Source organism: Coptis chinensis, chromosome 7 (assembly GCF_015680905.1).
Source record: "Coptis chinensis isolate HL-2020 chromosome 7, ASM1568090v1, whole genome shotgun sequence".
Taxonomy (NCBI): domain Eukaryota; kingdom Viridiplantae; phylum Streptophyta; class Magnoliopsida; order Ranunculales; family Ranunculaceae; genus Coptis; species Coptis chinensis.
In genome coordinates this window covers 54,227,313-54,241,462 of record NC_141462.1, presented here as the reverse complement: position 1 = coordinate 54,241,462, position 14,150 = coordinate 54,227,313, and the positions used below count along the sequence as shown (strand labels likewise).

At 39.1% G+C, this 14,150-nt stretch overlaps 1 protein-coding gene across 22 annotated transcripts in view; it reads left to right on the top strand.

Moving 5' to 3' along the window:
* Positions 1 to 2,697: 2,697 nt before the first annotated feature.
* Positions 2,698 to 14,150, top strand: part of SPO11-2 (sporulation 11-2) — a 28,925-nt gene continuing 17,472 nt past the window's right edge. For 7 of the 22 annotated variants that reach the window (XM_086570201.1, XM_086570198.1, XM_086570199.1 and 4 more), the window contains exons 1-6: positions 2,698 to 3,998; positions 8,327 to 8,591; positions 8,677 to 8,785; positions 11,814 to 12,670; positions 12,939 to 13,017; positions 13,135 to 13,322. In XM_086570201.1, the coding sequence (XP_086426327.1) occupies positions 2,819 to 3,973 (1,155 nt within the window). In that variant the 5' untranslated portion in view covers positions 2,698 to 2,818 and the 3' untranslated portion in view covers positions 3,974 to 3,998; positions 8,327 to 8,591; positions 8,677 to 8,785; ... (1 more) ...; positions 12,939 to 13,017; positions 13,135 to 13,322. The other 15 variants (XM_086570200.1, XM_086570204.1, XM_086570191.1 and 12 more) reach the window with 15 other exon arrangements.

Below are 14,150 nucleotides of genomic sequence, written 5' to 3'. Positions count from 1 at the left end.
TTTCCACTTTCTACAAGGCGAGATAGGCATCACTCCAATGGATGTTACTATGCTCACGAGAATGAGCGTAGGAAGGGGAAAGGTCGTTACGTTTGGAGAAGGTCGGTTCGCGACTTTTGATTATGCACAACAGTGTTGGCCGAATATAAGGCCGGAGCATTGGGCTAAAGGGGGTATCAAACCCTCCTTTTTTGTGAATGAGTTCATGGAGAAGATGAAAGAGAGTGACGAAGATTGGTGCCCGACGGGTACAGATCGGGAGAGATATTTGAGAGCATTCTATTTTTACTTAATAACGCAGTGTTTCTTCCCCACAGGTGATAGTTCACTAAGATTAGGTTGGATAGAGTGTTTGGATTGGTTAGAATACATGCATCAGTATGATTGGGATGGTGCTATGTTTGGAGATTTGATTTACGCGTTGGATCAAGCGTGTCGAGTCACAGCTAATGTTGCGGATGGTCAATGTGGTGGCTTCACCCCTCTTTTACAAGTAAGTTTTAAATTTTTAGTATTATAACTTTATGATAGTATTATAATTTTTAAATTACGTACAAGTTTAATTTTGATATTTGTTTTTATGATAGTATTGGTGGTATGAGTACGTACCTACCATGGCTTCTCTTCTGAAACCGAATATGGACCGTGATATCGTCCCACGGATGAGAGCATGGATGAATGACTTTAAAGATCGTAGAAGTGGTCAAGGACGCCACAACATTCACTTAGATTGTAACTAACTTGAAACTAGGTTAGCATTGGCGATACAGTGGACACCATGGTTTTATACTCGATATATGCAATTAAATGTTGATGATGTGGAGGGAGATACCATGGATGATGTTTGGTTACGTGAGGCGATTCACCGCGTACGTTGTTCGTATAATCTTACAATGTGCTGAATCGTCTTTGAGTTTGGAGGTATCATCGTGTGGTACCTGGGCGATAGGTGTTAGCACCAAATCGTTGGGACACCTTTCATCCCACACCCTCCTCCAAAGAATATGTGTCCATTGGGAAGAGCCAGTCAATGGAGGTCCTATCTTAGAATGTATGAGACTTGTGGACACAAGCTTCTCTATATTTAGATGTGAATGGTGACTATGATAGTTACTGGGATCACGTCTCAAGGGTTCCTATATTGTCTGCTAACATAGACTTTATGGGACATAAGACTATTAGAAGTGATTTGCGTATCCCATACCCTGTTGAGCCATACTCTTCATCTCAAGGTCCTTACAAGGCTTTTGTTCCAGCTCCTTCCGATCTGGATGACCCATGGAGCTATGACATAGTTACATCTCAGGGAATGCATATCACCATACCTATACCTCATGTTGAACAAAGTATCTGTTTCGGCAATAAACTGCTTTAACATAACGAGAGCAATGGTAAAGAACGCACTAAGAAACAGAGGAATTTGATGTTGGGGGAGATGAAACTGAACCAAGATAATGACTGCCTACGTACCCAAGATCTACTATCTAGGGATCAAGTTTCAATGTAGTTCCTTATGAAAAATAGTTTGGTATTTATATAGGTAGAGTAGAGAGTCCTTGTAGCTCAAGTAATCTTGTAGCTTGAGTAATTGTGATAGAATATAACTTTCAACTGATAATTATCTTTTTGATAAGAAACGAATTTGGACATAAATTAACGTACATTAGTGGCAAGCCATGTGGCTAAGGTTCAGCCTTAGACACATGAGTTAATGGGCATGTACATTGATCCATGGTATTGCAAATTGGGCTTTAGTCCTGTCGATTAAATAAATAAAATAGAGACCCCTACTAATGGACGTTTGCCACGTAGGTGGGGGTCGAAACAGTATCTTCCGAACCTTGCCCCGAATTTTGACACTCTAGATGAGGTTAGTATTTGGTTTATATTTTGAAACTTAAATTATATTTGGTTTATAGTGATGATTTTTCTTAAAGTTATTAATTTTTTTGTAGGTTACACTTAGAGCGCGATATGCCAAGTTGCAGCTAATGATGCATGGGATGCGCGATTCGTTTATGACAACAACCGACGAATACTATCATTATTTGGTGGCCGAACGCGATAGAGTCGCGGAGTTAGAAGCGCAGGTGCTAGAACTGACATTGCGAGAATCACGGCGAGCGAGTAAATCAAAGAAGAGGCAAGCTGGCGAGGGTTCAAGCGGAAATTAGTTTAGAATTTATTTTTATGTGTGTTTTGATTTACTTCTATGAATTTTGTTTAGTTGAATGAATTGAATCATATTTGTTTAATGAATGAATTTTGATTAGTTGAATGGGTGTGGATTGTTGAGTTGTGGAATGAATGGTAATGGATTGTAGAGTGAGTGGAATGGAATGAATGGAGTGGAATGAATATGAATTTGTATATGAAAAGAAGAACAAGATTTATTAGTTTTTGCGTCTGCCAGGTACAGACGACAGAGTTTCTGCCGTCCGTCTATTTAATTAAAACGAGATACAAACGGCATAGTTTCTGCTGTCTGTAACTTATTATGGCAGCTGCTATCGAAGGTCTTAATTTTGGCTGGGTTTTTTACTCCTTCCAAATTAAGACCTTTTTAGCAGCCCCATTGAAATGACATTTTTTGCCTTTAGTAGCCCATATAGCCCCCATTAGACTTGCTCCAATGGCATGCTAAAAAGGTATTAAATTTTGAAGGAGTCAAAAACCCCAGAGTTAAGACCTCCCCTCTAATAGTCTCTCTCTTCTCCGCCCTTCATCTCCATTCCTCCCTCTCCCTCTCCGCTCACGTGCCCACTGGTATACTAGTATAAAATTCTTCGTTCTTTTCCTCTCTCCAATACACACCACAATGTCCAACCTAAGCAAATCCTCATTATTCCATTCAGACCAACAACTCTCCTACGCCGAAATCCTCACACCATCACAAGTCAAAGCCAGAATCGAAATAACAGTCCTAAACTTCCTCAAAACCTTAACTAATTCCCCAAACCCAGCCATCCCAAATCTCCCTCTAATCAACCGTACTTCAACCAATACTCACCTAACACGTGGCCTCTTTTCAAACAACAACACTTCATCAATTTTCCTATCCCACTCCCTATCAAAAAAATCCCTATCAAAATCCACCTCATCAAAATCATTTATCCGTGTTTGGAAAGTCATGGAAATGTGTTATCAAATTTTACTCCAAAATAAAATGGTCACACAAAGAGAACTTTATTACAAACTAATTTGTACATCACCTGAATATTTCCATTCACAATTACAAGTCAACAAAAGTATACAAGACGTAGTTGCATTACTTAAATGTACTCGTCAAAGTCTTGGCATTATAGCTTCGAGCCGTGGACTTATTGCTGGACGAATAACCCTTCAAGAAGATGATTCTAATATTGTTGATTGTTCGGTATGTGGGTCGTCTGGTTATCCTATTACTGGTGATTTGAATTTACTTAACACTTTGATTATTAAGTCCGACGCGAGGTACATTGTTGTAATTGAGAAACACGCTATTTTTCAAAGATTAGCTGAAGACCACATGTTTAATAAAATTCCATGTGTTTTAATTACGGCGAAAGGGTATCCAGATATTGCGACTAGGCTATTGTTACATAGAATTAGTAGGATTTATCCGAATTTACCTATATTGGCGTTGGTTGATTGGAATCCGGCGGGGTTGGCTATAATTTGTACTTATAAGTATGGCAGTATAGGAATGGGATTGGAAGCATATAGATATGCTTGTGATGTTAAGTGGTTGGGATTGAGAGGAGATGATTTGAGGCTTGTACCGGAAGAGGCTTTGGTTCCGTTAAAGCCAAAGGATTTGCAAATAGCTAAAAGTTTGATGAGTTCTGAGATGTTGCAAGACGAGTATAAAGAGGAGTTGGAGTTGATGGTGAGGAGTTGTGAGAGAGTGGAAATCGAAGGTCTTTATTGTCATGGATTTGATTTCTTGGGCAAGTATTTAGCTAAGAAGATTGTTCAGAATGACTATATCTGATTCCATGGATGGATTCTTTTTACAGGTCTGCATTTTTTTGAAGTTCAGTTTTTGTTTCTTTTTTGTGTTCGGTACTCATGTAGAGAGCTGACATCGTTGAATTGATTTTAATGCCTGTCTTTGTTCCATTTGCGGGTAATTTGCTAATGCTGATAATTTGCGTGCTGTTTTATCTGAAGAGTCGAGTTATTATATATGTACATTTGGCATTGCAATCTTATTAGTAAGTTGTTAACTAAAGCGATCTTTTAGATGATCTTTTTCTGTTCATTGCTTTCTGCTAGCTTCTCTTTCTATTTTTCGATGGCCAAGATCCTGATTTGTATATAGCATTGGGAAACCCTGGCATTATGGAACACTTGTGGAAGAAATAAGGGGTGCATCCACAAACTACACTAGAATAAGTGCTATGCAGTGGGGAGTGAGCAGAAAGAGAGAGAGAAGGGTTATTGAGGAGAAAGAGGGGGAGTTTTGGGTGAGTTAGGCGAAGAAGAGAAGAGAGGTTGGAGAGAAGAAGCGAGACAGACAGACGAAAGGTGGTCAAGTGACATTCTGGACCCCCAGCCCCCTAGACCCAAGAACCGTTCGCTCCGCTCACTCAATAACTAGTATACTGCTAAGCAGTGGGGGCATGAGCGGAAAGGGAGAGGGAGGAGTGGAGATTTAGAGTGCGAGAGAGGGAAAGGGAGAGGGAGAGGGACGAAGAGAAAGAACAGAAGAGATGAGGACAGACAGACAGAAACCAACCAACTTGGTTTTTGTCCGCATAACCCCCCTTCTGCCAAGATCATTCGCTCTGCTCACTCGATTATCCTACCTATATCCAAGGAAGCAAGCTCATGCGCCAAAATTTCGTTTGAGCAACGCATTGGATTTTTACGTTAGGATGACGGCCTCATGCTGGATCAAAAGTTTAGTATTGATTGTTCTAAGGCACTGTGCAATCTTGCAGCATTTCTGATAGCATTCTGCACACTTTGTGCTTCGTAACTTTCCGGCCTACTTCCAGCAGCTACCAGGTTCCCCATGCAGTGTTTGATTGCGCCTTTTTGTGTATTCCTGGAATAGCTAGTGCACTACAATTAATCTCTAGGTAGCCATCAGGTGTCGTGGTTATACTTTAGCATTCAAGAAACCTGACATTATGGGACACATCTAGCTGCCTTTAGCCCATGCAGCTAGCTCATGTGCTAAACCATGGTTTGAGTAACATAACCCAGACGCATCTAACATGTTAAGATGACGAACCTTTATGTCAGATCTGAATTATAAGTTCTCCGCCAGAAACATAAATAACTTCCAACACGCCGTGCAATCTTGCAGCTAGCATGTCCGAAGACCTGTAGGTAGAATCCTGTCTTCTTTGTGATTCGCAACTTTCCAAACTACTTCCACCAACCACCATTTTTCCCAAGTGGTCTCGGAAGAATACAAATAGCAACCCACACCCATATAGTAGGCAGATAACTGTCAGAGAATCGATGAATGGATCGGGTATTTGAAAAGATTTATACGAACATGAAGTCATAGTTTCATCTTCACTAATAAGCTACAATTTACTGTCTGCAAGTTATGATATAATGCTCATTTTGGCATTGCAATCTTAGAAGTTGTTGAATCGAAGCTACCTTTGAGATGTTCTTTTTTCTGTTGGTTGTGTTTTGTTCTTCTCTCTCTTTTTTGGTTGCCAAGATCCTGGTTTTACATTTAGCATCAACAAACTCTGGCATTTTGGGTCACATCCAGCAAAAAGAGGGGGTGCAGCTCCAAACTGCAGAACAAAACCCACCGGTAGCCCAGGAAGCTAGCTCACACACCCAACTTTTGTTTGACTATGTAACATGCAAGTAGATTTTTTATGCCAAGGTGACGGCCATCCATGCTGGATCAGAAGTTGTAGTCATAATCTTAGAAACATACATAAATAACTTCTAAGACGCTATGCAATCTTGCAGTATGTCCGAAAGCCAGTAGGTAGGTATCATGTGTGCTTTGTGCTCCATACCTTTCCATTCTAGTTCCACCAAAGATTTGAGGTAAGGATCAGGTCTTGAGAAGATTATACACCAAAATATAGTGAGAGTATCATCTTCACTAATAGCATTCTACAGTCGAGGTTTTCCAAAATAAAGAGCCAACCACGCCACTCTTTATTTAGTTTGACCAATATTTAGGCAAGTGACAGCACAAGACACAAGACATTGTTTTTTAAGTTGTTTGAGAGAGAACGAATGCCTGATTCATGCATTACATAATCCAGGAGAGACTAAAAGTTTAGAATAGAGACTAAAAGTTTAGACTACTGCAGGAAGTATATAGATCTGGTATATGCACCATTCTCTGACCTGGTACTTCCTCGTTGTCAACATAAGACTTCACTCAACTATATTGAAAAATTGAGCGACGACCTAATCTTCCGTAGTTGCACTGTTTCCGATTTGCGCAGCCATACATATCTTGTAGCATGTTTCAAAAAAAATTAAACATGCATATAGGAAAAACGTTGTGAGAATTCTGCTATAGAAAATTAGAAATATGTCTGAATTTATAGAGTTTTCTGCGGGAGCCAAGGAATCATGTAAATGACAAATTTTCTTGAATCATAGAACAACCAAACCCTTAGGACCTTCTTCGTCCCCAGGAGGTGATGAGTTGCAATCGAGGTGCCTAACGACTTAAATTTTTTTATACAACACATAGCTGCAAGTTATTGATCGAATTTCATCATTATCATCCATGATTTTATTTTAGTGGTGTGTTCTTTATGAATACAACCAGACACTTATCGTTTTCTTCACATCATGCCGAGCCCACTCATCCAAACCTACTCATCCACCATTAGAAAACTTAGGGGAGAGAACACTAGGGATCGAAGCAAAGCATGTAAAAATACATTTTCAGGAAGAGCAAGTACTAACTAGGTCAGTATATATTAGATGGAAGAAGATGGCATTGGATGATAGGAATCAGGCAGGGTATGGAATTATTGGAAGCATATAGGTATTCTTGTGAGGTGAAGTGGTTGGTATTGTGAGGAGATGATTTAAGGTTTGTGCCAGAAGAATCTTTGATTCTTTTGATACCAAAGGATTTGCAAATAGCTAAAAGTTTGATGAGTTCTGATATGTTGCAAGATGGATATAAACAGGAATTGGAGATGATGTTAAGGAGCTGTCAGAGAGTGGAAATCAAAGGTCTTTTTGGCCATGGGTTTGATTTTAGGGAAAGTGCTTAATTAAGAAGATTGTTCAAAATGACTATATCTGATTCAATGATAGAAGGAATTTTTTTTAACTGCTTTTGTTGTGATCTTTTATTTGGTATTATGTTCTGAACTCAACTTTGAAAATTTAATTTTAGTGCTTGTCTTTGCTGCATTTGTGGCTAATTTTCCTATGCTGAGAATTTATGTGCTGCTTTACTTGAAGAGCCTAGCAATTAGCATAAGCAGCAATTTACTGTCTCCAAGTTATAGTACAATGTTTATTTTTGCATTGCAGATTTATTAGTTGTCGAATGAAGCTATCTTTTAGAGGTTTTTGTTTCTGTTGACTGGTTTCTATTTGCTTCTTTTTTTATCTTCTATTTTTTTTGGGCCAAGTTCCTGGTTTTATATTCATTATTCAACATGAGCAAACCCTAGAATGATGGGACACATCCAGGAAGAAGAAGTGCAGCCCCAAACTACAGAACTAAACCTACCTTTATCCCCAGGGAAACTTGCTCACTTGCTAAAACCATTGTTTGATTGAGTAACATAGGAGTAGCTTTGTTAAGTTAACATGATGGCCCTCCACGACAGATCTAAAGTTGTATTTCTATGCTTAGAACCATAATTACATAAATAACTTTCCAGATAGCTTGTATGTCTGACGTCCTGTAGGTAGAATCCTGTGTTCTTGCACTTGATACCTTTTCAGACTACTTCCACCAGCCACCAGGTTCGCCAAGCGCTGTTTGAAGAATACAGATCTACCCACACCTATATAGGAAAGGATCGGGTATTTCAAAAGATTTTACAATAAAAGGAAGTGAAAATATCATCCTTCCCTCAGTAATATCGTTCTGGAGTGGAGGTTTTCCAAAGAGCCAACGACACCATTCTTAATTTATTCCAACCCATTTCAAAGCAACTGACGGCATCCGACGGAAGAAGTTGCTTTGTTAGTTGGCTTAGAGTAATGGAAGACCTGATTCATGCGTTACAGAGTACATTCGAGACTAACGTCTTATAGGATAGAGATTATACTGTAGGAACTATATAGAATTGGTGCTTCCTTATATAGAACAGTTGAGCTCCGTTGTGCAAGCATATAGCTCTTGTAAGGTGTTTCAAAAGTTTATCACATGCAGATGCAGATAGGAGAATAATGGGAGAGTTCTGCTGTAAGCATTTTTTTGAGTTTATTTCAAAGGGTTTTGAGGGAGCCTGGCTACTAGGGAATCATGTAATGAAGGACAAATTCTAAGATTCAGTCAAATATGCTGCATGCCAGCACCTATCTGTTCCACGATCTTCTTTTAGTGGCATCTTCTTCCTGGAAACCACCAGACACTTAATGGTTTTCCTCATTCTGCATCCATCATTTTCTCAGCTTCTTCACTCCCAACCCGAAAAGTTCGTTCTACTGCACTTCCTTGTTATACTTTTATGGTAATATTACATTTTCAAATGTTTTATTTGCTTTGTAATGTCTGAACAGGCCGGTGTCTAATTTCGGCTTTGCATTTGATATCGACGGTGTAATTATCCGAGGCACATTCCAATTGGAAGTTCTCCTCAAGCACTTCAAAGACTTTATGGAGATTATGGTATGATAAGTGGCCTCTAGATTTTTGTATTTTTTTTTATTATTTTGAGTTACTATTTCTGCAAAGTATGATGTTCTGGTTGAAGTTGGTCTTTTTAATTTGTTACTACTTGCATTGTTACAAATTAAAATGTACTACTCATTTCCTGCACTGCCGTCTGCCGGTACTCTTATGATTCCTGTTCTCTTCTTGACTAATGGTAAAACTCAACTTACTCACCTACCTACTCATAACATGCCTTTCTTTAGAAGAAATGGTAGTAAACAAACAAATGTGATGTCTTACGAAGGCGGAAGGAACTTCGAACCAATAACACCAATGAATAAAAATCGATAAACACTCAAAACTAGGGTTTAAAGGAAAAGCGAAATTCCTTTAATTGAATCTCTCAATTAAACAATCAATCAATAATAAAAAACAACTGAATAACAATGAGGCTTCCAAGCCTTTTTATAATAAAACCCTACTTCTAATTATAGTCCTAATAGGAACCTACTACTAAATATAGGAACTAACTAAACTAAAAACTATTAATTCCATGCTCATGAATCAATCTCCCTCACTTGAAACAATTCGTCCTTGAATTTGATCCCATGAATACCTGCCAAAATCCAACGAAACTTGAAAGCGAACTCATCCTTCAATATGGTTGCATACAGACCTGCCAAAATCAGCAGAACTCTTGTACTTTACCATCACCCTCCTGCGGTTCAAAGGAATCCGACCTCGAATTTTGCCATAGCATCTACTCACAAGAATAACGAGGCACAACAATGTCAATGTTCCGTCACTTAGATGATTCCATCCAGAACAGATGCATAAAGGCAGCTCATTGAAGATTTGGAAGGCTTTGTTGCGACTGGAAGAAACTTTCTTTGTGGATTCAACAAGAAAAGGATCCACACAGTTATTAAAATTCTTGCCCAGGAATTTGTCAAACAATTGGCTTGATAAGATGAACATTGATCCATTACTCCATGGTTTCTGAACATGCCCAGGCATGAAATTAATCGGTAACATGGGCATCTTACCATGCCCAGCAATCATGTTATAGGGCCCTAGCTTCATATTTTCCTGGATACGAGTATCAGTATGGTTTCTTAATCTAGTAATGATACAAACATATGAAACAGGCTTGTTCCTTTTATCACTTGCAATTTGTGCTACTGAAATTTGGGACTTGGTCGTTTGTGGGGCAGATTTGTATGATTGAAGAGAACCAGTGTTGGAATCTTCTTCTTCCTGGTTTGGTTGTTTTACACAATCCTTAATGTAGGCTGGTATCAATTGATTAGTGACTGGGGTATTTTCCTCTGTAAGGGCAGTAGGTACAGCAACTCCAGGTGCATTAAATTGTGGGCATGGTGGAAGATATCGCGGCCGATATGGACTGTGGAGTGGTAGTGGAGGTGGTGGTGGTTTAGGCTTTTCTTTCCCGTTTTCTACCTTCTCAAAATTTGGTGGTGGAGGTCTTCCTTCATGAATAAAAGCTTGTTGGTAGGAAGAAGAAAAAGCTTGGTAGTTATGACCATCTAAAGATTGTGGAAGGCCTTGGTGAAAGGGGTGACTATCACCATGTACTTGTTTGTGTCCAGAAAACGTAGATAGAGCATGTCCAGAATTTAAAGCATACCTTTGTTGTGTAACTCGATTAACTGGTGGTAGGTGATGATTTACAGCTTTTCTGCGAGTAGTACGTTGGTATGAAAACTATGGTATATTGATCCCTCCCCATCTATATGTATGGTATGGTATGGTATATGTGAAGTTGTGGGGCCTGTATATATATGTTTATTCATATTGTTCTGTTTGGCATCTCATCTTTTAACTTGCTTCTCCTGTTATCCTACTCTTCACTATGCAATTTGGACATGCTTTTTTGTACGAGACCTTGGAATAGAAACTTGCTCATAGTTCTCAGATGAAAGGGCTGTGTACTGCTGTTGCGGTAGACTAATGCATATTGACACTCTAATTGATAGGTGGTGGTGTCCCAGAAACTAAACGAGCCTCAGAACTAAGTGACCGAGTAAACATATTAACTTCCCAGGTACCTATTTCAAGATAGAAAATGCCATAAACTTCTAAATCTTTCTGGATAATTTTGACCGTTTCCCCCTTACAGATCTTTTAAATGACCATTGCATTAGTGTTTAGCAAATTTGGTAAATGCATGATGTTTATATTTGGGTTTATTCAATTTTGTCCCCACTTTTAATAGGGTATTCAGCGTTTGGCTCCTGTAAGTTGCGTAATTCGTTTTTGGCCCCAGTTCTGTCAGTTGACTTGGTCAGCTTTAACTGCTCCGTAGTATATTTTCAAAATGGCAACTTTACCCTTCACGTGAGTTGCGCGTGAATCTCGTAAATACTAGTTTCGTAAAATTTCAATTTTGAAATCCAATACAAATTTCGTTTCAATGATATCCATTTAAAAGTCCACGTGGCAAGTATCTATGTTACAAACATTGACGGCTTGGATTAAAATGTTTGGGGATTTTACATATCACGAGATCACTCCCCTTCTGATCACTCCCCTCCATTTGCACTGCCACCGCCTCCAACGACTTGGACACCGGCGTCACCACTTCCAATGATTTGGGCGCCAGTGTCACCGCCTCCGCCTAGTAAGAATCAGTCACCAACGTCCCCTCCAGTCCACAACCATGCGCCAGGAAAGCCTGGTTCAGCACCTCCTTCTCCTATTGGGAGTTCACCTCTTCCACCAACACATTATCATCACAGAACTCCACCACCATCAGCTAATTTGCCATTTGCCAACCCCATCACCATTGAAGGGTACTAGTACACCACCTCCAATTACAAACTATCAGCATCATGTATTCTCACATATTATGTATAAAACCATAGGATCCAAACGTTGAGTCCTTGAACATACTACATTGAGAATCTTATCGATCATTTTTTTTCAAATTATTCTCACATACTACATTGAGTCCTTGAACATACTACATTGGGAATGAGTTGGATTGTCTTGGGAATAATTGGGAGTCTACTATTCTTAATAGGAGGATTGATGAATCTGGTGAAGGTCTTCAAGATGCAACAAATGGATGGAATCAGGCTTGAGAAACTGCGGGGAGGGGCACAGGAGCGACTTGTTCGAGAAAGGGAAGGTCAGGTTCCCCTGATACTAGAAGAGCAAAGAAGAAGGAAAAGGCAAATTAACGAGGCTAGAACGGCTCCCTCACCTGCTCCTGTGTCTGTGCCTGGTGGCACACCTTACAAAGATGTCCTCGTCGGTAAGGGAAGTATTTGGCCTTATACAAGTTTGAAAGTTTCATCTGATTAATTATATGGGGATAATCTGAACTCATTTTGCAATGGTTTCATTCTTCTTTTAGAACTGAGTGGTTTTTTGAGATTTGTATACTCCAAGTAGAGACAATCATCGATTAAGCAAGCAATAAGCTCAAATCTATCTAATATGGAGTAGTTGTATTGTTGCTAGGGATTCAAAAGTCGGGTTCACAATCTTTAATGAAAGTCTGTAAGCTCTTTGGTTTCTTAAATAATAGAAATCCAACTGGTAGAGAAGGTGAATAGTGCTGATTGAATAACCCTTGGATCCCAACCGTTGGATTTGGACACGTGTCATTAGTTTTTGTTTAAAAAAAAACAAAAATCACCGTGTGGCACGCGTGAGGGGTATTTAGGCCATTTTGAAATTATGAGGAGCAAAACCTACGGAACAGTTAAAGCTGACCAAGTCAACTGACAGAACTGGGGCCAAAAACGAATTACCCAACTTATACGAGCCAAACGCTGAATACCCTATTAAAAGTGGGGCCAAAATCGAATTAACCCTTTATATTTTATTGCAGGTTTTACAGTGGCATACACCTTTTAAAGATCTCCTACACAGGTATATATCTTGACTGAAATGTGACCCATCGACGCATTTTTCTGTTTTGGGATGTGGCATCAGCTGGCGAGGAGGCCCTTGGTTGTTTGAAAACATCTTTTACTTGCGTTTTTTTTTTAATACTTGGGACACAACGCAAGCCTATTATTTTGGTTCTTGTCTAAATAACAAAAGGGCATTGTCTTGGATCAAAATCTGGATGCAGAAGCATTGTTATATCTCTCTGTCACCCTCTTAAACCTTTGCAATGACATTTTACTTTTTGCAGATTTCAGAATGAACTCGTTAATCGTTATTGCAGTTGGAAAAGGGGAGCCTGCTATGGTGATGTCAGAGTATGGTTTTAAGTAAGGCTCTACTTTGCTTGTCTTCATTTAACTGTTCTCTCGTCTGCACTCGCTCTTGTGATGTCAGAGTATAGCTGATTTATGTGTTTTGTGCTTTCTGTATTAATTTTTGTGCAGAAATGTGCTCTCGGGGTGACGAGTTCGCGTCCTACTTCGATAACATCGATCCATTGTCTCAGTACAAGCATTGGACAAGCAAGAAAGAGTTTAGCAAGGAAATTTCCTTACATTCTAGTGCCTTCCCAGATAGAGTTCAAGCAGCATTTGTTGTTAGTGATTCTGTTGATTGGAGCAGGGATATTCAGGTTTTCTGTAGCTCAACTTGTTTTAAACTTCTGTTAATTTTTTCATAGTATATGTTTGTCATTTTTTATTTTTTTAATTATATGGAAGGTGCACAACTACATTGTGAAAGTTTGTGCAATGACTTGTTTGGCGTTTTGTAGAACCATTCTGGTTCAATATTTTGACTATCAAAAACATATTGTGGTTCAAGAACTTGTTCTACACCCTACACATACAGCCATACAGGATATCCTGCCTCACAGTTTATTGTTTCTGAGTAATCAATAATCTACTAGTGAAAGAGTGAAAACTGTTTATTGCACTCAGTAATAACAACTCTTTGTGTACTAAAATGAGCATGGAATGTTAAAGTTAGTCTTCTTGGGTATATGTATAAAATCTTATGCACTTGGGAGGTGATGAGGTACAATCCTCAATTGTTTGTCTAATAGCAATGAGCTCATTGATTTCGAATTTAGATCCAACATGCATGCATTACTGTCTTAAGCTCCAGCCAATCAGTCCTGGTAGGCGGACTTCCCTTGCTTGTTCCTTCCGGGTATGCGCAATCAGTACGATTCTTTTCCCGTACGATATCTTGTTTTATTCAATCTAAAATCTTCCTTTTATAACTCCTAAGTCTTTATTGAAGGGGGTTCATCCCTTGCTTGTTTGGAGATGAAGGAAGGGGGAGGTGGCATTGTGGTAATGGTGAGCATGATTAAAGCTTTTGATCTTATCTATTCTAATTACTTGACTATGTGAAGGAAGATATGAGATTTGGGATAGTGTGGAGAGGTGGATTAGAAAATGCATATCCCTGGCTACATTCTCTGTTCTTTTCAATG